The 24,554-nt window shown below is 48.8% G+C and overlaps 1 protein-coding gene and 1 long non-coding RNA gene across 3 annotated transcripts in view; one reads left to right on the top strand and one right to left on the bottom strand.

Annotated features, from left to right (window-relative positions):
* The window catches only part of CCDC50 (coiled-coil domain containing 50), a 411,626-nt gene extending 398,719 nt beyond the window's left edge, over positions 1 to 12,907 (top strand). For both annotated transcript variants that reach the window (XM_069617441.1, XM_069617440.1), the window contains one exon: positions 7,013 to 12,907. In XM_069617441.1, the coding sequence (XP_069473542.1) occupies positions 7,013 to 7,032 (20 nt within the window). In that variant the 3' untranslated portion in view covers positions 7,033 to 12,907. The remainder of the gene's footprint in view (positions 1 to 7,012) is intronic.
* Positions 1 to 24,554, bottom strand: part of LOC138491116 (uncharacterized) — a 250,141-nt gene that overhangs the window by 95,433 nt on the left and 130,154 nt on the right. The window lies entirely within an intron of this gene.

Raw genomic sequence — 24,554 nt, 5'->3', positions numbered from 1 at the left:
GATTCCACACTCTCCTTCTCCGCCCATATCGCTGATGTATCAAAAAAGTCAAACTTCCTACTGCACCTCCTCAGAGGTACTCTTCCTTTCCGCTCATTCCCCCAGAAGCTCACCATCTTCCCAAGCTCTGGTTCTCTCTAGGTTGGACTATTGCAACAGCCTCTTTCTTAATCTACCTGCCTCTACTCTCTGCCCTTTGCAACATATCCAGAACATGACTGCGAGACTTGTCCTTGGCCTCAAGCCCTGGGATCTTATCTCTCCAGCTCTGAAATCTCTCCATTGGCTCCCAGTGGATGCAAGGATTAAATTCAAAACCCTCTGCATTGTCCACAAGGGTTTCTGAGGCCTGGTTCCAACATACCTTCAGCTATCCCTCTGCAAATACCTCCCATCTCGAGCACTCCGCTCTCTACCTCTAACTCCCTCAGGGTCAGTCGTTTCTCAAAGAAACGAGCTGGGGTTAGATATTTCTTCGGCTGGGGCCTCCCTCTGGAACAGCCTCCCTGCCACTCTAAAACTTGGAGAACCATCTCCGGTTCTGCAAGCACCTCAAGACCTTCCTCTTTGCTTCTGCCTTCTCCCCTCCTCTCCCCTGCTGATTCTACTCTCCCTCGGGAACCATGCACCTGTCCACCCTCTGTCCTCCGGGCCCAGGTACCTGCTCATCTTGCCACCCTCACGCACTGCCTCCGGGTCACCCCTTGCACTGGGGTCTGTATCTGTACCCATACAGCCCTCCCCTTTTAACCCAGCACTTGCCACTTGCTAGCTGCACTCCCATTGTTGCCTTTTTATTTATAATCTTATTTGATTTTTCCTCCTCGCTCCGCACTCTCCTTTTTGTTCCCCCTTCCATGCACTTCTCCCTCTCTACCCTGCACTTGCGCGTTCTCAATTCTCAATATCACTGGGTTTAGTAAGATCGTTGCTTTTGTTCTCCCCTTTTCCCCTTTCCTTGTCGCGCTCTGAAGCACTTGTGTATGAGCGCAATAGAAATAAAATATCAATATCAATGTGTGTGGCTGTGGTTTTTTCATCTTGGCGCATAGCCCCCTGCATCTTCCTATGAAATGTAAAGTTAATTTGCCAATTCTTTCGCCACGTGATACACACCATCAACTTCAAGAAAAACAATAATTAAATGCACTTGTGTTTACAGATTCTTCACGATGCGATTAGCTATAATAGCACCCAGTCAGAAGTGGATGCTATGAAAAGGGCTCTTCCTTTTCTACATTGGCCCTGCTGCTCGTTGCCTCTTTCAAGATGGCTGTCACCTTTTGGGCTTTGTAGGTAGCCTTCTGGCTGTGCCTGCTCCCCCACCATGTGCTGCTCTCTCCCTCAGCCACCAGTGGCACTGGGAGGCGGAAACCGGCACATATCAACATCTTAGGCCTGATCTGTTCCTGCCTGGGCATGGCTGGACTTCCGGGCCCTACTCTCTTACTACTGCTACTGCCACTGCCAAAGATGCTTCATTGTGTTGGTTGCTCCATCCATGCACACCTCGACTGTGACACCCCCCTTCTCGTCTTCACGTGAGTACTAACTGTTGCTTGGTGGCTCCCTCGTTTCTACTTGACTTGCTTCCTCTGCCTCTCCAGACATTCACGTTGCTCAGCTCTTCTGGCAGATGTCCCCTGTACTACAGTGAAACCTCACTCTACTTGTCACTCCCTGAGCTTCATTTCCACTGACCCGATCTCTGTACTGCTGTTCTATTCTAAAAAAGAATGATATAGCGCTAACACGCCCATAAGCCTCGGGTGCTCAATTGACCGAAGACAACAGGAAACACAAAAAGGAGTTATGAGGCCGTGTGGAGGGATGAGAGAGGGGGGAGAATCCTAAACTCCTCCATCGAGCAGAAGTGTCTTCAGGGCTTTCCTGAGTAGGGAAATTGACGGTAGCTGTTTTAGAGATTGTGGAAGATCATCCCAGACCCTCGGTGCCCAAGCATTAAAGCTCCGGCCTCCAGAACTCAATATGGAGAATTTAGGCTGCATCAACAGATCCTTATTATTTGACCATAAGATGCGATAGCCTCATGATTCGTGAGCTGAGGTTGCCAGGGACATCACCTGCTAAACATTTTTAGACCACACAGGATGCTTTAAAGCAAATCTTCTGTTGAACAGGGAGCCAGTGTAGCTTCCTGCAGGCAGCAGTTTCATGATCTCTACGCATCAGGCCGCATACAGCTCTGACTGCACCATTTTGAATGGTCTGCATTTGCCTGTCAAGAGCCAACCAGTAGCACATTACAGTAATCCAACCTGGAATTTATTGTAGCTGTTGCTGTCAAATCCCTGTTATCTTCAAAGAGATACTGGCATGTCTGCCAAAGTAGCTGTGTCATATAAGCGCAGCAGGAGCTCAAGTACGACACGTGTTTGGTAAAATTTAGGTTGCGATCAAAGATGACTCCTAGGGTTTTCACTTGTTTGGAGACCTGTATTTTAGTGCCCCATATTACGAAGGCCTCATACTGAGTATCACGTTTTTTTCAACTTCGTAGCGCTGCCAAGAATCAAGATCTCCGTTTTCTTATCGTTAAGAGCAAGACAGTTCTCTACCATCCATGCTTTAAAAGCATCAAAAACCTTGCCGACTTTCAGTACGTCTGCTTCATAGGATCCAGAGAGCTCCAGCTGTGCTGCAATACCTGTGTCATCCTGCATTGTATGCGACTGTTGGTGTAAAAATCTAATACAGTTGTGCCTTCATCCTGCACTGTTTTGTTTTGCACTCTTAACACCCACTTGGCCAACTGTGTATCAGGTTCAGAACTGTGTGTTGCAGCACACACATCCCCCCCTCTCTTTTCTCTCTGCCTCTCATTTCCTCCTCTCGCTCCGAGATGGCACTCTCCATCTCCCCAAACTGCTTCAGCTGCTACACCATCATCTATCCTCCCTCTCAACATTTGGATGGATAAAGCATAAAAAGACATCATTGCTGCAAACCCTGGCCTCCCAATTGCAGACACCCATCTCCTGACCTATGGACCTCTCACCTTACTGCCACCCTCCCCCCCTTATTCTTCCACATCCATTAATGGCGGCTCACTGTGGGAAGTCCTCCTTACAGGCTTCTTCTCGGCTCTCTGCTGCATTAATGTCTACCTCACGGGCAGGGTCTTGGTTCAAGGCCCTCAAGCTAACCTCCTTCTCCTTGACCGGATCCTGGCATCTCTCATCAACTTCCTTTCCCTGCCTCTCCCTCTTTCACTCCCGTCCCCCCCACCACTTCTCACTGAAGCCAAACGCCCTGACATTCAACTCTGCCTCAAAAAACCTTCGAAGGAAGCAATCGTCTCCACCTGGCGACCCTTAACTCACCTTCAGCTATCAAACACTCTGCTGACATCTGCCTTCTCCTTGAAGACCGTGACCTGGTCATACTTGCACTCACTGAAACTTGTTTCAATGCCAGCTCAGTTACCTCCTTTACCTTACCCGACGACTTTAAGATCACCTCAAAGCCTCGACCCCACCTTGCTGGCGGCGGGGTTACCTTAATCTTCAAGGAGTGGTTTCCATCTTCCATCCTACCCACTCGGCCCTATTCGTCATTTGAGGGCCTAGTATGTAAATTAGTCATCTCTCCTTCCTCCACGTTGACCATTGCTACCATCTACCGACATCCAGGCATTTCTTCTCTGTTCCTCTGTGAGTGGGCAGACTTCTGTTCCTCCCTACTCTATATCACCTCCAACCTGCTACTACTAGGTGACTTCAACATCCACTTAGACTCCCCATGCACAGCAACCACCCTCTTCACTGGCCTTTTCTCCTCCCTATCCCTCTCCATTCTTCCCTCTGGCCCAACCCATTCTGCTGGACACACCATCATCCACTCCAACCTCACTCTCTACTGCCCTGGTCACCCCTCTCTCCTGGTCTGACCACTCTCTCCTCACCTCCCACCTGGATCCCTATGACCCTGTGACGACAACTCATAAAGCTCTGTCAACCTCGTTCACGAACTGTCTGATGAAACGAGTCTCGCCTGCTGCCTTCACTTCCACCTTCATTCCCCCTTGCCCACCCAACACTGCCAATGATTCTGCCTTCAGCAACCTCTATCTGTCCATTACCAACACCCTTGACATTCTTGCTCCAGTCACGAGGATCCGCCTGAAACCTGCCTCCAAGCGTAACACCTGGTACGAATCCGAACTTGCAGATCAAAAAACGTAAGTGCAGGGATGCTGAACGGAAGTGGCGAACTTCAGGTTCACCCTCTGCCAAACTGGCCTGCCGCCTGCTCCAGACTCTACAGACTTTCTATCTAGGCAAAAAGAAAAAGCGCCCTCATTCAGGCACAAATATCTGACCCTTCCAACAACACGGCTGAACTCTTCAAAATCTGCAGAGAACTTGCCAATCCGTCAGCACTATCCTCTGCCCCGACTCCATCCCAGGCCCTTTGAAATGCACTTGCCAATCACTTCACTTCCAAAACCCAGGACACACTGATCACCCTTGCCACGCACTCTCCCGACTCATCCCTCCCTCCGTGACCATTCGCCCTCTTCCTTTCTCCTCCTCCTCCTCCTTTGCCTCTGTCTCTCCAGAAGAAGTCACCAGAGTAGTCCACTCCATGAAGGTCTCTTCCAAACAGGTTTCCCCTTGCTCATCCAGAACCATCGAGGATAACATTTCCTCTCTCGCCCCTGCTTTCGCCGATCTTTGTAATCACTCTTTTGCCACTGGTTCTTTTCCAACCTCTCTCAAGCACTCCCTTGTGCGCCCCCTCCTTAAAAAATCAATTAGCAGAACCTTCTTGCTCGGCCAACTATCGTCCCATCTCTATCATCCCCTTCCTGAGGAAACTGCTTGAGAAGTTGGCTCTCCACCAACTTAACTCCGATACTGAACTTGTTGATGCCAACTTAACTCCCATACTGAACTTGTTGATGCTCTTCATGACCATCAGTCTGGATTTGGAGCATCCAGATGCCTGGAAACTGCTCTCCTGAACACCCGTGAAGAACTGCTTACATCCCTTGACTCCAACTCCCCTGCTGTCCTCATCCTCCTTGATCTCTCGTCTGCATTTGACACAGTAAACCACTCCATCCTCATAAAAAGGCTCTATGAGACCATTGGGATCTCGGAGTGGGCACTGGACTGGCTTACCTCCTTCCTGACCGATCGCTCCTTCAAAGTCATACTGGGTTCCTTCTCCTCCCCTACTTCCTACTCTTCCTGTGGCATCCCCTTGGGCTCCATTCTTTCACCTTGGCTCTTTACCATGTACCTTACTCTGCTTGCATGCCTCATTTCATCCTTCTCCCCCCAACTTCCGGTGCTATGCGGATGACACACAACTCTTCTTCACACTTCCTACTTCCTGCTGATGCCCTTGCACCTTCCTTCATCTCTGCTGCCGTGCACTTCTAATGATCTCTGCCTCAATGCCAGTAAAACTGAGATCCTCCCTATTGGACCCCTGCACCCTACTTCTCCACTTCTCTCTGGCCTTCCTGCATGGGTCCTTCCCCCTTCTCCCTCCTCAGAAGCTAGGAATCATCTTCGACTCCTCTCTCCCCACTGCCTCCCTCATACTCGACATTGTCAAGAAGTCCCACTTTCAGCTCTTCCGTCTGAAAGGAATTCTACCTTTCCTCACCTTCCCTCAGAGACTCAATGTTACCCGGGCTCTAGTTCTGTGCGGGCTAGACTATTGCAACAGCCTCCTACTTAATCGACCTTCGTCCACTCTGCGACCTCTCCAGCTAATCCAGAATAGAGCAGCAAGACTTAACCTTGTCTCAAGCCCAGGGACCGCATCTCTCCTGTCCTCAAGTCTTCACTGGCTCCCGGTTGCTTCACAGATTAAATTAAAATCACTATGTTTCATCCACAAAGCTGTCCGGGGCCGAGAGCCACACTATCTGCAACTCTCTAGACCCGTGCGCTACTCTGGCCCCAATTTGTTTAAAGAGTTTTGCTAAAGAGACGGCAGGAGGATGATCACTTTGCTCCGCTGGCTCCCTTCTTTGGAACAGCCTCCCCCTCCCTCTGCGCCTTGAGCAGGCCTTTCTTAAATTCCGGAAGCTCCTCAAGAACTTTACCTCCTCCTTCCCTCCTGCTCGCCTCTGCTAATCTTGCAGTTGCTTTTTTGGTGTCCAGGGCCTGTATGCATCCTTGTGGCCCTGACCTCCCACACCGAATACCCCCAGCTTCTGTCTATCCGCAGCACTTCCCATGACACTCCCTCCACCCTGGAGGTTTGCACTTAACCTTTTTGCTCACTCATAAACACCTTACCCATTCCCCCTCCCATCTGCACTTGCACGTTCTGAACACTCAAGTCATAGTGGGTTCATCCCCACCTAACCCCCACTGTATTTAATATTTTTTATCTATTTTAATGTAATATTTTTGTGTTCATCCCCTTGTCCCCTCCATGTTGCCCTGTGGGCTCTTTGAAACGGAATGTATTTACTGAATAAGCACCTAATAAGGTAACAATAAATAGTGCAACAGTATTGACCAAATGTATATTAAATCATACTCAAATACGAGCCATGTGGAGGCGGCCATATTTTATTATGTCCTCATTTTACATCAGGCGATCTCCTGTGCTAGCAGCGCGGATATCCCGATTGTGAAAGCCATTTGCACCACACATGAATCCTGGGGTGCAAATGGCTTTCATGCCCTGCAAATCGGGGGACATGGCCTTTAAGGGCCCACAGACCGAGCTGAGGCCCTCCCTTCGCTCGTGTCTGCCTTAGCTCAGCCTGTCGGGCTGTTAAAGGCCATGTCTGCCCAACTGGCAGGGCATGAAAGCCACATAAACATTAGCTTGTAAAGTTGCTTCTGTGAACCCTTCATTTTTCAATCTGAACTTTTAAGTGTAGGTTTCCTTTTTATTAAGTGTATAATTGCTTTTACTGAAAAGTATCTCGCAGAACTACACAATAATTAAGCAATTGCAGGATAATGTGCTGGTGATTTCTAAAAAATGAAACAAACCCCCTTTCTTTGTTTTGCAGGATCCTATCACCGGCAGTGAAGTTAAATGTGTTTCTACTGATGCTGAGAAACTGTAGCAGACATTATCAGGAATTCCGAAGATGCATTTTCTGTGTGATTGATTTGTAGTTTATCGCTGTCTGTGTTGCGTTATGTTCCCTGCAGTACAGTCTGGCATCCTTAGAACCGTGCAGTACCTTCAGCCCCTCATTCCCTTCCACCTGTGAAGTGGAAAATTAGAATCCGACTTTTGAAGCAAGCATACAAATGACTTTTATAGCTTTTTCACCAATCTGATCACTTTCTATACAATCCACTACATTGCCGCTGTCCAAGTGAATGTTGCATTTGCTGAACTCAACCGAAAGGCTCCCCAAGCTTCTGTACTTGAGAAGCACAGGACATTCATGAGCAATACTTTAGAATCCTCTGAAAACGTTCATACCTTGTCTGCGCAGTGTGTTTGTCCCTTTAGGATCTAGCTTTCCCTGAGTTGTCCAAGTCTCTTTTGTGTAGGCCAAATGCAGGAATCCTGTAGGATGTAAACCCTGAGGGGCCTACCCTTGGCACACTCTTTAAACTTTTTGGAGTTCAGTTTTGGGCCTTTTATCCTGAGTTTATAGGCAATAAGCACAGAAGGCCTTTTAGAGGAATGTCCTGCCATTTTCTACAAACCCATGTGTCTATTACGTGTCTATAGATCAGTCCTCTCAGTTATAAAGCAATACATTTCACTGGTCCATCACAGCTCCCTTTAATTGTCCCCCTATGCCGCCTTCCGTTTGGCAGAGAGCATTAGTCTCATGTTAGGATGTTGTTGCAGTTTTGGGAGTTGATACCATTGAGGTGCATTTTGAAGGACTCGTGATCATCTGCTATTCATTCGGTAATGACCTAAATTGTTAGGTTTCTTAAATAAGGGTGGGTTTTCATGGGCACGAGTGTGGGTTTAGCAAGTTCTAGATGACTGACCAGTGGCTCGGAGGAGTTTGCCTCGTGGGTGCTATCCAGCCTTGACTGGATAGTTATTCCATTAGATGATTGTCACACAAGTGTATTTTTAATTAGTTTTACTATTCCTTCTCCGGCAATATTTTCCCCAACTTGTATATGCCCTTCTCTTGAAATGCTGTTCATTTTGCCGCCATCTGGAGGGAAGTTAGCGGTGCTACCAAGAGCATTCAAGGGCCTTGGATCCTGGGTGGGAAAGTTAAAACCTGGGATATAAAATTTAGAAGGCACTGAGGGTTCATAAGAACATTACTGGGAAAGTTGGAATTTGGTTACAGCGGATGTAAGGCTCTTCATGTATGCAAAGTACATCTTTGCTTTTATTAATATGTAACATGACAATGTGGATTAGATTACCTTTGTTTATTTGATTCACTAGTCATCCGTCCTTACTCCCCCGCTTGCTTTTCGTCTTCACCCAGTCATCATCGGGGTTGGTGCTCTCTGGCTAGGGCTCACCACATGTGAAGGGCATATCAGTGTTGCTTGGCGATCTGACTGGGTTTGTGGAGAGCAGGACACAATTCCTACTTTGTGAGGTCAAGTTTTATTTATTGAAATACTTTTCTAGATTGAATTTGAAGGTGCAGTGTTTCCTGAGGCCTTCAGTCTGGGTCTAGTACACATGTGATTGGGGTGGGCTAAACAGGTGAGGGTTCTCGTGAGAGAACGAGGGTCTGTGCTATCCGCTGCAGACCTGGTCTGCACAATATCCATGCCAGTGGCAAAATCATGTCTTTGAAGTAAAAGTAACTCTTTCAGGGAATAAATGTTCATGATCGATGGACCGCCACAACATATTAACACCATATCTAAAAAGGTACGGTGTGAATTATGGGCGCAGCTGTAGTTTCTAGCCCAGTGGGTTCTATTTGGATTACCAATCTTCACCGGTAGTACATTTCTAAATGGCATGAGCCATTGTGCGGTCATGGTGCAATACACCTTCCGAGGTAGTACACTTGATTGTGCCTACTCGTCTCTTGAATGTGGAGCTACTTCCCTCCCAATCTACTCTCTGCCCATCTGCCCTAAATCCCCTGCCGGCACTTGGGCCCTTTCCAATTACCGCCTCTACTCAGGAACGTGCCGGTCCCTTGCAAGATTCTGCTGGACTGTGCTGGACTGTACTTGTCTGGGCAAGACTGCCTTTTAAATGTGCCATTGCATATTACTAGCATGTGGGAGGAAAATATGCACAAAGGATTCTTCATAGGTTTTGCCAAATTAAGTGCCATTTACATGGTTTATTTTGTAGATTCTTATTTTTATAATTCAACCAACAGTCGTTTTTTACTTCTGATATGCCAGTTGTTGGTTTTTTGTTTCTTTTTGCATATATCGCCATATTTATTATTGCCCAATGTCATGGGAAGGGACTTTTGTATATGTGTGACTTGTTTCATCGATCGAAGCGCTGACCTTTGAATGGAGTTATTGTAATCTTTCTATGTTTATGCTGGAAAATATTCTGACATGTTAAAAGTACAAGATGCCTGACCTTCGTGCTTCTTTAAGTTAAGACATTTTCTCCAAGCTGCCACTTGGTGCATGCCACCCTCTAAGGAGGACGTGTATGCTGGGCTAGTGGTTTCTTTCTCGGCTGCGGTATAACAGGGGCAGCACTCTTAGTGGACTGAAGACAGTTGCATGGAATGACCCACAATATTCCACTTAAACTAGTTCTAGGCTATTTGCTTTAAGCTCCAAATTCAGGCCAGTAACATGTCGTTTTTGTGATGTATCAGATGTATGCAGTTTGATTGCTCCCTATTTAGTTAGCCTTATGCTGCCTTGCGGTGCCTTCTCACCAACCTGGCATAACTTAGACCAGTGTGTTTTGCTAGTCCAAGTGCTTGCTGATTTCCCAATCCAGAGTCTTTCAGCATAACCATTCTCTGATTGGTCACTTGGGGTATGCCTGAATGGTCGTACGGTGCAACCACACACCTCCCTGCTTCATATCCGCTGCAACTGGAGAAATGTGCAGGCACTAAGTTGCCACTGTCCTTGGCTATCTTATTTCACCGCAGGTGGCCAATAGTTTAGTACAGATCTAAGTCACCCAAAGATGCTGATAAAGTGGATTATGTTGGTTTTGGGTTGACAGTGTGAAGAGATTTCTACTATACTTCATCTCTCACCAAAGAAATACCATGCAACTTGATTTGTCTAAAAATAAGATTTGCTTGTCCTTCCTCATCTACATGTGTGCTCTTCCACTGATTTTATAACACGGCTACTTTGGAAAACGGATCTCCAAGCCCTTGCTTTCTTTAATGAACTGACGAATGTTGAAAGCGCTTTGTTCCGCCACATGTCTAATGCTCACCCTCTGTCTTTGGCTCTGTGTCTGTGTGCGCTGTCCCACATTGATGCACACCAGTATGTTAAACTTTTAAATGCTTAAATGTTTATTTTATTATGTCTCACATTAATTTCAATGCTCTGAATCCTTGGTCATGGGTTCAGCGAGTGATTTTATTGTGTTTGTGTGCACCTGTCAAGGCTTGAAGGAAATGTCTGCACTTAAATTTTCCCAAATTGGGATCTACCTGGACTACCAGTTATTTTGTACCACCTGGAGCGGGTTCTTGACGTTTTATCTGTATGTGCCAAGCGATTGTTGAAAGTATGTGTAGTGTTCTCTGTCTGACATACGGCATGGCTAGTAACTAGACCCTGATCCAGAGAGTGATCATTTACATCAAATGGAGTCTCAGCGACTATGTAGTGAATGACGGCAAAGTGAAGGGCTGGGTTTAAAGCCTTGAATCCTCTGAGTTACGGCCTTAGTTTGCAAGCAGAGCTACGTGTTAAAGACCCCTCTGGGGTAATAGTGACTAAGTATTCCAAGGGATGCAAATTTGCAAAAGGTTAAATGATTCAAGTGTCTCGTGTTGTGGGTAAAAGGCACCATCCATGCTGGTCTCCTTCCTTGTTTTACTGGTTAAATTCTCGGTGGATGAAACTGAATCCCAGAGGTCTTGTGTAGATATGAAGCTGGCCAAAGCCGTTCCCATGCCTGCACCTCAGATTCCTTTCTATAAACCAGTGGCTCCTCAATGTTGCACTATGTAAAGATGAAGGCTGTCCTCCAGAAGCCATGGTCATGTGAGGGACTCTTGGTTTTATAAGTTTATCCTGTGTGGTTTTGGTGTGTTTTGAAACTAAAGCTACTGTAGGTTTTCAGGCATGGGGTTGGTTCCTGAAATTCGAAAGGGGCGGGGACTGAAGTTTATGCTGAACAGTTATCTTCTGAGCATTGCTGTATGCAGTCAGTTGTGGAATTCATGTTTGGTTTATTTCCACATTGTCGAGTATTGTCCTTTTTTGAGACATTCGGTTAGTGAGGCAGATATGAAGACTTCTCAGTACACTTACTTCGGACTGGAAGATGTGTGATTTTTGTGTTTAGTTTTCTTCCTGGTTTTGCTGTATCTCTTTTGAGGTTACTGCCTGGATGTGCCTGCATGTTTGCAAAGCAAGAGAGTCTCAAACTGGCTGATCTACCTACTTCTAATCGAATGTGCGGTGACGGGTCTAGCTACTAGGACACACCTTTGATTTGACATTCTAGATCTGACTGAAGCCATACTCTATTTCAAGCGAGAAATGGATTGCAATGAGAAGATCTTACTTGTGAAGGCTCATACTTAAAGCTTATTTGTGCCTCAATGCGAAAAACACCTGCACTACTTTCAAAGGACCGCATAGTGCCTAGAATGTGGTAGTGCTTGAAAAAGCAATTGCTCAGGGGCACGTTTGCTTCATGGTGTGTTCTCGTGAGGGGAGCTGACAAATGTTCCGATTCACAGGTGTTGCATGAACCCTGTGATTGCCAGTATTCAGGTTGCTTCAAGTGTTTTCTGTATTATGCTGGCTTCACGTAGTTTCCCTAATTATAAGTAATACCTTTGTGAAGTGCAGCTGTAAAGGGAGTGTTCTTTATTGTGTGCTAAATGGGGCGTCCGCCCCACCCAGTGTACCATTTACTAGTGATGAACTGTGGCACAAAGATGGTCTGTTGGAATCCTCACACTTGACTTGAAGCAACATGCCTTAACCAGTGAGTGGGTCATGATGGATGATGGGCGTAGTGGAGTACTTGAGTTGTGCCAAAACACAGACTCAAAAGAAAGATTATTTCAGGTTTGCGTTGTGTTGGCAGACCTTGGCTGCCTTGTGTATTGCTGGAAATGTTAATGGACATCATTTGACTCACGGTCTAGCACCTCACACTCTGAAACCCTTGATGAAAGGGACCGGTTCAGGAGAGATTGACGGTAAACTATGAGCAACTGCTGCATTGGTAGTGTTGTCACTCTACCCACGGGTACTGGATTTGAGCGAAGTCACCCCTCTGTTCTAAGAGGCTTCATGTTTAAGATTTGAATCTTGGAATGTCTGATGAAAAATCACAGACCCAGTGCCTCTGTGGAGTTTCCCCCTGGAAGTTCCTCTAGGTTGCGTTAGGAAAACAGCCACCTCCGGCTGAGAACCGCAATACTATGGTGGAGCGTGGGATTTAGGTGGATATGCTCCTGAGTGCTGTCTGTATTAAGATGCAAAAATCATGTGTCCATCAACTGCTTATCATGCATTCAGCTTCCATTTTGCGATCTGATGAGTACTTATTCAGTATTTTGCATAGAACACCAGTGTTTTTGGGCCCCTCCATTTGATGTAAATTGCACAATTCCAATAGTCCATCTATGCAAGCCTCTTTTCTTTTGACTGTTCATGCTATTCCTTCGACTGTCTGGATAATTTTGAACCAAAGTATCATGTTTGGGTGCCTGGCATCCTGGATAGGTGGTTTCATGCTCAGCCTCTGGTTTGCTGAGGCCCCGCCAGTCCAACAGGCCATATCGCTCAGTCTTCAATAAATCGTTTTAATTCCAGTTGTGTTCCTTTCTTATTTTAAATGTAAAGGCCTTCTGGGAGAGAGTTTGGGAGGTTTCCTGAGCCGCTATTCTGATGTGCGTCGGTTTGGGGGTAAATACCTGCCCCTATGTTCCAGAAAGCCAGGGAGACTTACTCCTCTGGTGGCAGGAGGAATTGTGGGAGGGGGGGTGGAGAGTCTGGTCCTCCCTGCAGGTGGTGACGATTGGATGCGTTTCAACTGACTCAACCTTAATGGGAGCAAAATGTAGGCCATGGTACCACTCGTCTGTAACGATATATTGGGAGACCACCCCTAACATGGAGAGTCCCCCACACCCCCAATTAAGGTGGCACACAAAACATCAGTTAAATTTGATTTTGTTCAAGCTAGCCCTGTCTGGCTCCTATAGAGCCACTTAGATCCTTCCCTCTGTGCCTCAAATGAGCCAAGAATCAGGCGGGGTTCAGAAAGAATACATACTTATTAAATAAGAGGTTCCTTGAATATTTGCACTCAATGATTACACATGCCACCTTCTCTGGGGCACAAAATGAAGCTTTGATACAGAATCTCATTTTTTTCTGATTTTACTTTTGTCTCATGTACCTGTAACACAGACCAAATAAACAGTTCAAGTCTTTTGTCCCATGAACCCCCTTTATGTCAAATTAACCAGTACCTTGGTACATTCCCAGACCATGAGAATTGGCATTCCTTGATAAGGCTTAGATTGAAAGCAACTGCAACATTTGTCTGTGTTCAAAAGCAATCTCACACATGCAGCGCTTTGTATGTTTGTGATGTCATCTTTGATGTCCTGGGTGTTAGTCTTAGCAGTGCACGGTGGTGGCGCGAGTTATGATTGCTTAGCTTACCATAACTGGTGAATTTCTGAGGTTGTTTGGTTTTACCTATAACCATAACGTCCCTTAACAATGTTTTTTCAGGGAATTTCATGGGTTTTTACCAGTGCATGCTATTTTCCTACAACTTACTAATATCATACTTGGCCAATAAGCAATATTTTTGTCCAATTTACAAAGTTTCACCTTAAAACTATTAAAACCATTTCCCATCTTGTAGCATCATTTTTAACACGTCTATGCACTTTTTGCAACTTTTTGAAAAAATGTTACATTCGTAGATGTCCAGGAACGTCTGACTTAATCGCAGACCTTCTGGGCAGTGCCACCTGACCATACGCTTGCGCGTTGCATGGTGATTTGTTCGCAAAGGCGTCTGCACTTCGTGATGGATCCGTGCTTCGAAGACAGTTCGGAACTGCATTTTCTACTGATCTAGGAACTTTCGACTTCAGAATTTCCCTTGCACACCTCCTACACCTTTTCGCACTCCTTATCCATTATCAATCTAGTACACAGTACATACTTGGAAGAACTTTTATCAAAACTGCTATTTATCTTAAAAATGGCATCAGTTATTGCCATCCCCCTTCACAACAATAAAAAGGGGTAGTATTTTAAAAGACAATGAAGAGGACCAAGAAGATGAGGTAGAGGAAGTGCCTACTTCTAGCACCAAGATCGAATCATGGGTGTGCCAGTTCTTTGCTACTGTTGGGAGTGTACCAAAGGCTAAAGCTACCAAAGTGAAATTCACTGAGTACTCAGTCGCAGACTACCTGGACAGTACTCCTACAGGACCACCTCCATGCGCCCCCACACCAAATCCAACCACTGCAATGCTCTCAGAAAGGCTGTCCCTTTGTTAGCAAGTAGTAAGCTGTCTTCCTCCACCTCATCTGCCTCAACAAATACTGTAACCACACAGCCTGATGTCTGTGGGCTTTGGCGCATTATAAATAAATAAGGAGGGCTATGGACATTATCCTCCATTGCAGCCCCTGAAATGGGGGATATAGGCCATTAGCACCCCTGGTTCCCAAAGCGGGAACCCAGGGTGCTAAAACATAGATTTTTCTGCCTATAGCGGGACGCCTGTAAGAGGGAAGGAAAATCCTTTTCCAAGACAGCCAACATGGAAAGAGAAGGCGGGGCTCCGTACACAGCCCCTCTTCCCTTGCCATGGCAGCCTGCAAAACCCTATAAATATATTACCACAAGCACTTTTTTCCCTTTCAAACATATCCTACCTTCGAATAACTTTACCACATAGCCGGTCCCAGGTAGACATAGCCACTTTAACACCATTTTTCGTCCCTAGTGGTCATGGCCAGTAGCCAGATTGTCTGCGTCATGACTTTATGCCATGACCCCGTCAATCTGGCTACTGCCCACGGCCACAGGCTATACCTCAGTCACCAAAGGTATATGACTATTTTTTTGTACCTACATTATGACATTTGTTAAAAAATAAAACGCAAGCACATTTGCAAAACCATGCTTTAATCTCCTTGCCAATGCTCCTCACAAGTTTGCTTGAAATCCGCCCATGTTTTATTTTTTTTAAAGTGTCAAAATGTATGTACATACAATAGTCATATAACTTAGCCCCCATTTGACAAAATCCATTCAGTCTTTACACAAACATTGAAGGTTGGGTCTATAATCTTCCTCAAAACGTTTGTCCAAATTCGTCAAAAAGCAACAAAGTTATAAGCCATCTAAAAATGTTGAGATCCCACCAAACTTTAGAAAACCATTTATATCTAGATTCAAAATCGTTTTGCCAAATGTTGTGCCGATTCGTCAAATGACACCACATCATTTATATGCCGTTACAATATTTTGGGACCCCCTCCCTCAATTCTGCCCCCTCTTGACAGAATCCCACAATACCTTGCAAAACCATTCAGGATTAGTTCCGGAATAAAAGTGCACAATGACATGCAGTTTCATTCAGTGGTGCAAAAGTTATAAGCCATCCAAAAACTGCTTTTCCCCAACCCTGAAATGCAGAAATAGGTAGACATCTGGAGTATTAGCAGACTTTCGGGGGGTGATTCCCTCCACACCCCTAGAGATTGTTTGTTGAGTTTGACAAATGCAATGCTGCTTTTTTTTTTTCTTTTTCTTCACTGCGCTGTCCGCAGACCCCAAAAAGTCAGTGAATCCAAGATGGCGGGCATTTCAGGAAAACCAACGCATTTCACATTTTCTCAGCGGCCGCATCCCGATGTCTGCAGACCACGCAAAAGTCTGTGAATTTTTCTGGCCAATCAGAGGCCAGTCTGCGGACTGAACAGGGAAGTGAGTCTGTGTAGCAGACATAGGTATCACTAATTGTTTTGCCTTATGTTTTGGTCGTTTAAACAGAAAATTACTGGATGGATTTACACCAAATTAACAAAAGCGCGCTTTTGGGACCAAGCCGCCACTCCTGCCGAAAAGTTGGTGAAAATCCATCCAGTTTGGGCTGTAGGTGTGATGGAAATGTTTTCTCCATTCAGTCTATGCGAAAACATTTTGGGACCCCTCCTATAACTTTAATCCCCCCACCCCCGGATGAAACTTCACCAAACTTTGCAAAAAAAAAGTATATGGCCCACTCAGAATTCTTTTGCAAATTTTGGTGAGGATTCGTCCAGGGAGAGGAAGTTATAAGAGTGCCCAAAAAGTGCCACTCCTATGGGTTTAGCAACTTAACCATAACTACATGGCCGCTACCTCAGGCCATGTAATATATATATATATTTGGGTTCCTTTACTCATGCCAGACTTATTAAGATGACTCCGTCTCAGCAGGATATTGCAGGTTCAAGTGCCAATTTTTCCCATTTTACACAACAATTTTAATTGTTACCAACTCAAAATGTTTGATGCTTAGATCTAATTTGATAAGCCACCAGCCCCTTCATGACATTTTCTGGGGAGCTAGAAAAACATTAATTTCCCAAAATCACATTTGAATAAGAATTACATCAATAGGTATGCTTGTTCTGCAGCATTTGGTGATACCTGAACCATTACAGAAAGAGTTGAGGTGGTCCCTAGGTTGGATAATCATTGTAAAACCTTTCTGCAGCTAGTTACTCCAGCAATACGCTGGGCAATGTTGAAATTGTAAACTAGGCACGATTGCTTTTATTATTGTGTAACTTATGACCAGCGTAATTGCTAATTCCTTTCACTTTAGGATGCCGTTTGTCGGCTAATCCTGTTTCTGTTTCCTATGGGGGTGATTTGCCTCATTTTCATCCCGCTCGGCATCATATGTGCCGGACCACTTGCCTGCTCAGGGGACGGGCGCAGCGGGCATGCCAAAGGCGTGCTTAAGGCAAGCCCACCTGTGCCCGTGCTAAGTTCGTGCTGGGGGGGGGACGTCCTATATGCATTTCTCTGTGATATGCTGGCTCTAGCTCCCAGTGATGCACAGTTCCCTGCTGGCTGGTATAGCTCTCTGCCACTTTGCTTGTTAACTCATTCTCAGCCGCTACTAGTGCAACCACTGAAGACATCTGATATAACGTTGCCGCTACTTAATACACGTTCATTGCCAGCTCATGCAGCTGATATTTATCAACTGCTATCTTTTCGCCAACCCGATTACTATTTTTAACAAACATGGTTACAGGAGGCTTCGGCACCTGCCTTGGTTCAAGCCATACTGGCAGGTTTTGAAACTATCCATGCGGACCGTCCCACTTCCCAATTGGGTGGCGGGGTAGCTGTGATTTTTAAAACCAGTCTAAGGGTCCCTAGGCTGGAGTTTATCCATACTTTGGCAATGGACGCCCTGCTGCTTTGTCTTTTCTCCCTCTTTTATTAGCCACTTCCTGATTATCTACCGTCCTGCTTGTTCATATGCTGGGTTCCTTGAGCACTTATTGGATACTGTGGCTGATTTACACACCCAATTTCCCCATCTTTTTCGACAGCATGGCTGATTTTGAGTCTCACTCAACTGGTCTCTGGACCAACCCACAAGTTGGGTAACGCCTTAGACCTGGTTCTGGCAAATGAAACCCTTCTCACCACTCTGCCAGTGGAGCCTGTTCTTTGGTCAGACCATTATTTGGTGACCTGTCTGTTACGGTGGGCCAAGCAGAGCAAAAGGCTGTGCCTTTTGAAGCTATGGCAGCGCTGTTGGCGCTCAGTTGATCTATCAAATTGTGTCTCATTGGTTAAAGCTAAAGGTAATGAGGCTCCAGCCACTCCTTTATCTGGACTCATTAAATCACTGCTTGAAGCAGCAGATATGATGGCCCCCTTACGGCTTATTCAGCCACAGAGGCTGTCCTCAGAACACTGGTTTTCAGAGGCTCTTAAGTTACTATGTCTCACTATGAGGCAGCCTGAACGTAACAGGTGGATAGACTGCTGAGTCAGAGATCTCACTATAAATGTGCCGCAGCTTATTCAGCAGCTATTGTCGTGGCGAAGAAGACTTTCTATTCGCAGAAAATTGAGTCATCTTTATGTCAACCCAAGGCTCTTTTCTCAGTGGTTAGATCTCTCTCTTCAACAGCTAGATTAACCCCGTCTGTCAGCCCTACTCAAGATCTTTGGGACTCATTGTCACAATTCTTTATGACAAAAATTGATACTATACGTGCCAATATTGCACAGACTATGGCTATAGCTGCCCCTGTGATGGCAACTCAAGCTCCTTTGAGCTCTGCAATTTCAGACGGCTGGTCCTCCTTTCCTCTTTTTTTTTCCGAGTCTGAGGTACTCACTGCTATTCAGCATATCAAGTCTGGGTCTCCCTCTGATGTCATCCCCTTGGTTGTGAGCTGTAAAGTGAGATTTCGGCGGCAGACAATGCTTCCTGCCAGTCTTGCAGTATTCCATCTGTGCTGAAGGCTGCTTTTGCAATTCCCCTTCTTAAGAAGCCTACGCTTGATCCACTGCAGCCCTCAAATTGTCGCCCGGTTTCACCCTTAGCATTTCTTATGAAACTGGAGTCACTGGTCTCTCCTCTGCTCTCTTCATTAATGCAATCTATGAAACTCTTTGACCCTGCCCAATCATCTTTTGGACCTGGGCGGGGTACTGAGTGTCCTTATCTCTGTTCAGGACGACATGGTCAGGCTGGTGGATGCACGAGGGGTTGGTGCCCTGATTTTATTAGATCCGACAGCGGCATTTGACACTGTTGACAACCCCAGCCTGCTTGCCTGCCTGACTCAAGTCGGTATCTCGGGTCAGGTGCTCACCTGGTTCACCTCGTTCCTGACTGATAGAACACAAACTCTTTCACCTTTTCTCTCTGGTATCTTTGCACTCTGCTGCTGAGTTCCGCAGGGCTCTGCCTTGTCTCCCATTCTCTTCAATATCTTCTTTTGGCCTCTTGTGTCTCTCATCCGTTCCTTTGGCATCAGGTGCTATTCATATGCCGATGACACTCCGATCCTGATCTGATTAGTTCTTGATCAGGCTGAGTTGTCGTTGTGCCTGCATCGGTGCCTGACTTCCGTGGGGGCATGGATGAACAATTGGCTGGGGTTGAATGGAGACAAGACAGAGGTGTTGGTGGTGGGTTCTCCTCCTGATCCTTCACTCTGGGTGTCCTGCATTTGGCCCACGCCCACTAATCCTGCCGGTCAAGCTTAAGAATTTGGGTGTAACCGTCTCCACTTCACTTTCTATGAAGGCACAGGTTGCTGCAATCTGCAAGGTGGGCCACTTTCACCTCCAAATTCTTAAGAAGGTGCTTCTGCTAATTCCTTTACACCTACGCCCTCCAGTAGTTGCAGCCTTGTTACTGCATCGCCTTGATTACTGCAACTTATTATATCTGGTCCAGCCTGAGGCCCTAATCCAGCTGCTTCAGCGCTTACAGAACATGGCTGCGCGGGTAGCTACTGGCTCCCCCTACCTTTATATTTCACTGGTGCTGCGTTCTCTACATTCTCCAGCATGGGGTCTGGCATGGATTCACATGCTCATGAATATTCCCCGTCGTCAGGCTGGGAATCCTCGGTAAAGAAAAAATCAGTATCAGTTTCGTTTCTGATCTGTCTTTCGTAGTAGTAACCAATCACTGATCTCTGCGCCATACTAACCACAGCCAATGACTGCCCTCTACCTAAGCCCCGCCTCTGGCAGCCATCTTCAGATTTTTACCGCACGTTCAAGTGTTGGGATCCTCGTGCTATTGCTCTCGAGCGTTAGTGCCATTTTCTTTCACGTTTTTTCTCAAAAAACTTCTATTTTTCAGTCAAAAGAGCCTCAAGCTCCACGTTTCTTCATCCGATCAACGGGGACCCGTGTCGGATTCGTCTACGCCCCTCAAGGGTGAAGATTTCGTCGTGCCACGCTTTTGGAGGACTCCAGAAGTTTCTCAGGCCCATCTCGGACATGGCCCAGGAGAAGGGAAGCTCGACGCCCGGAAAGCTGTTCAGCGTCTGCCCTGGATGCCAGCTTCAGAATGTCTTTAAGGAGGACGAACACTCCCTTTGTCTTTACTGCCTACATGAGGACAAGACGCACGTGGAGAAGGACTGTGCGTTTTGTGGCAATATGTCGGAGCGGACCATGAAGGACCGCCATCAACGTCTCGCCAACTGGCTGGAAGGGAAGAGCCCGTCAGGCGAGAAGAAGAAGTCAGAGCGGTCTTCTAAGACCTTTGAGGACGCCCCGGCGACGGGGGTCCAACACAAGGCCAAGCACTGCGAGTCCGCTGGCACCGGGAGCGCCGAACGGTCGGGCTCTACGGGCGCCAGGCAGGGCGCATCCTCCCCGGCACCATCAACCACGAGCCAACGCTCTGGTTCGGATAAGAGGAAGGCCGAGCACCCGGCGAAGCTCCTGGAGAGACCCCGGTCGAGCTCGAAGGCCCCATCGGAGGGGGAGCGAATCAGTGACCCTCCCCCCAAGGAGAAGGCGGTGAGCGCACCTAAGGTGGTGAAAGCCTTAATCCATCCGGCCAAGGCCTCTATCGAGACAGTCGCGGCGGCCCTGGCTCAGCCTGTGGAGGCTACACCAGTGGTGGCGACCTCGGGGCTCAGAGTCTCCCTGCCACCGCGGAGGGAGTCCTCTTTTATGCCCATCGACAGAACCCCCGTGAAACCTCCGACGGAGAAGAAAAAGGGGGGGCAGGAGGTCGTCGTGGATTCGGCTTCAACCTCTGAGGAAGTCTTAAGCCACGGCGTTGGCGTGGAAGAAGACCAGCCCGTCGGGAGGGATCCCGACGTAGGAGACGACGATAACGTCGAGGGTGCCGACGGGGCCCCTAACCGCCCGTCAGACTCCCCTCAACCAGTGCCACAAGACAACTCGGCGGCCATTTTGTTGGCAATCCAGTCCTTATGCTCGGAGATAAGGACGAGACTGCCGTTACCACCAGCGGAGGAACCGCTCCCGACGGGGGACCCGGAGCCAGGCCCTTTTGGGAGCCCCCCCCTAAGAGAAGGATTCATCCTCCACCTCCTTTTCAGCCATCGCGCCCTGTTCAGCCCTCCTCCCCGTCCACGACTCGTGGGGATGATACGGGGACTGACACGGCCGCGACGGGTACGGACGACAAGGTTTACGACGAGGATCTGCCGTCGTCACCTCCCACCCGGGCTCCCCGCCCGACGAGATTGGATCGTTTCACTCCATGATCGCCAGGGCATCCGAGCTTTTCCAGCTCTGCCCGGAAGAGAAGAAGGAAGGTTTCCTTTATCAACGGCGCGAGGCCAAGAGGAAGACAGTCCTCTCTGTACCTCTACTGGACGATATTTGGGATGAGGGCCTCGCCCCCCTCAAGAACCCATCCACGACGCCGGCTAGAAGGGATCGGTACGAGAAGAAGTACCGGGTCCCGGACGCGGCCCCCTTGTGCCTTCGGGCACAGCCGACCCCGGACTCGGTCGTCTCCGCGGCGGCCAGGAAGAAAGCGGGGGGGGGGCGCTGCCTCCACGTCGACCTCCCCGCCGGACGGCGAGGGAAAGAAATTAGATACGATGGGACGCAGAGTCATCTCGCCTGCAGCGACGACGATTAAGGTGGCCAACGCCTTGGCTATCGTAGCCCGCTACGACAGGGAGTTCTGCTACAAACTGGCCCCCCTGCTGGACTTCCTACTGGACGACAAGAGGGCGGAAGCCCTAGAGATCTTGCAGGAAGGAGAGGTGGCGTCGGACCACGCCATTACGATTGCGACGGACATCGCTGACACTGGATTTCGCCAGTTGGGCAACGGCGTGTGCCTTAGGCGGCGTGGATGGCTCAAGGCTACTGACTTCCGTCAGGACGTGCAGACCAGAGTCTTGGACATGCCGTTCGACGGAAACAACCTGTTTGGGAAAACAGTGGACGATTCCCTTCAAGCCATCAAGGCAGACACGGAGACGGCCCGGGCTCTTGGGGTTCTCCAGCAACGGCGGCCGCCCTTTCGGAGCGGCGGAGGCAAACAGGGTGCCTCCAAAGGTTCCGGCGGCGGATTTTCCACCTACCGTCAAGCGGCCCGTTCGTCGTCGCAAGAAGCTTACAGGGGACGAGGCAAGTCAGGCGGACCACGCCGTCGACGCCAAGGAGGACAAGGCGGCAAAGCCTCGTCGAAGCAGGACTGAACCGGCTGTGGGGTCGGGCACCCACGGAAGCACCCCGGTGGGAGGCCGGCTGGCGAGCTTCGTCGGCGTGTGGGAGTCCATCTCCACCGACCGTTGGGTGCTGGACGCCCTAAGCCAGGGTCACGCGCTCGAGTTTCTAAAGAGGTTCCCACGCGTCCCCCCTGTGGCCAGAAAAGAACATCACGTCCCTCAACTTCTCTTGGAGGTAAAGGCGATGCTCAAGAAGGGTGCCATCGAGCTCGTCCCAAAGAGACTTCGGGGCTCCGGAGTTTACTCAAGATACTTGCTCGTGAAGAAGAAGACGGGAGGATGGCGTCCCATCCTGGACCTACGACGACTGAACAAATTCATCAAGGCACAGAAGTTCCGGATGGTCACCCTCCAACACGTCCTGGGTCAGCTGGAGGAGGGCGATTTCCTGTCGTCGTTCGATTTGGAGGATGCCTACTTCCATATTCCCATCCTAAAGGGACACCGAAATTTTCTCAGGTTCGTGGTCCAAGGACGTCACTATCGGTTCAGAGCCCTTCCCTTCGGGCTGAGGTCGGCACCCAGGGTGTTCACCAAGTGCCTCGCACCGGTGGCGGCGCAGCTGCGCCGAGAGGGGATCCACGTCTACCCCTACCTGGACGACTGGCTCATCCGAGCGAAGACAAAGGAGCTCGCCGTGGAGCATACGGCAAGGACCGTCCAACTTCTCACGGACCTGGGATTCTCCATAAACTACGCCAAGTCCCACCTGGTGCCCGCGCAAGACGCACTGTTTCTGGTAGCGAAGCTCGACACAGTGTCACTTCTGGCCTCTCCGTCGGAGGAAAGGACGAGAGCCATCTTGGGCAAGGTGCAGCGGATGCTGGTTGCGGATGCGGCCAGAGTGAGGTCCATCAAGTCCCTCCTCGGAATGTCTTCTTGCATTTACCTCATCCGCCTGTGCAGGCTGCGGATGCGCCCGTTGCAGGAGTTCCTGGACGCGCGCTGGATCCAGACGACGGGCAGCTTCGAGGAGAGGATCACACTCGACGAGAGTTTCCGACGAGCAATCCGGTGGTGGGGCACCCGCGCGCCTCTGACGGCGGGCATGGACTTCCAGACCCCCGGCCACCAGGAGACAGTGACCACGGATGCCTCCCTGGAAGGGTGGGGAGCGCACACCAAAAATCTGCACGCGAGAGGCCTTTGGCTCCCGACGGAGAAGTCCCTCCATATCAACGTCCTGGAGCTCCGTGCAGTGTTTTGGGCCCTCAGGTCCTTTCTTCCGTCCCTCAAGGGCAAGGTGGTGAGGATCTTCACCGACAACACCACCACCATGTTCTACATCAGGAAACAGGGCGGAACCAGGTCCCCAGCCCTGTCCAGGGAGGCGCAGGATCTGTGGCTTTGGGCCGTCGCCCAAGGGATGTTTCTGGTGCCGTTTCATCTGGCAGGGATAAAAAACACCATCGCCGACTCACTCAGCAGGGTGCTGCGCTCGTGCCACGAGTGGGAACTACGACAGGATCTAGTGGACCGCCTCTTCCGACGGTGGGGCACACCCCAGATCGATCTGTTCGCGACGGCGACGAACTCCAAGTGCCGGAGGTTCGCCAGCAGGTTTCCCCAGCCGAGGAGCATGGCCGATGCTTTCTCGTTCCCCTGGGGGGGCCTGTTTCTATACGCGTTCCCTCCATTGCCATTGCTGATCCGGCTCATCAACCAGCTCAAGAGGTCACGGTGCAGGATGATCCTCGTCGCACCTGCATGGCCGAGGCAGATATGGTTCCCGGACCTTCTGGACTTGTCAGCGTCCCCGTCAATCAAGCTGCCGGTGGACGCGGATCTTCTCTCCAGGGAAGGAGGCGCCATCCTCCATCACGACCCGAAGTCGCTGAACTTGCAGGCCTGGCTCCTGCAGCGTTAGAGTTTGGAGGATACGACATACCGGCCGACTGCAGAGAGGTTCTTGCAAAGGCCAGGGCGTCCTCAACTCTTAAATGCTACGGACACAAATGGAAGAGGTTCTCCGTCTGGTGCCACGCACAGAAGATTAACCCTCTACGGATTACGGCTCCCCAAGTACTGCCGTACCTACTGACGCTGGCCAAAGCTGGACTGGCGCACGCGTCCATCAAGATTCATCTTGCTGCGATCTCCCGATACACCAGAACCACGGGGCGGATACACCAGAACCACGGGGCGGACGTCTTTGTGGTCTCATCGTCTGGTGAAAGAGTTCATGAAGGGACTGTTCAGATCGTTCCCGCCG

Source organism: Ambystoma mexicanum, chromosome 10 (assembly GCF_040938575.1).
Source record: "Ambystoma mexicanum isolate Mex_15411 chromosome 10, UKY_AmexF1_1, whole genome shotgun sequence".
Taxonomy (NCBI): Eukaryota; Metazoa; Chordata; class Amphibia; order Caudata; family Ambystomatidae; genus Ambystoma; species Ambystoma mexicanum.
The sequence above is the reverse complement of the archived record's forward strand: the minus strand, read 5'-3'. Positions and strand labels throughout refer to the sequence as shown.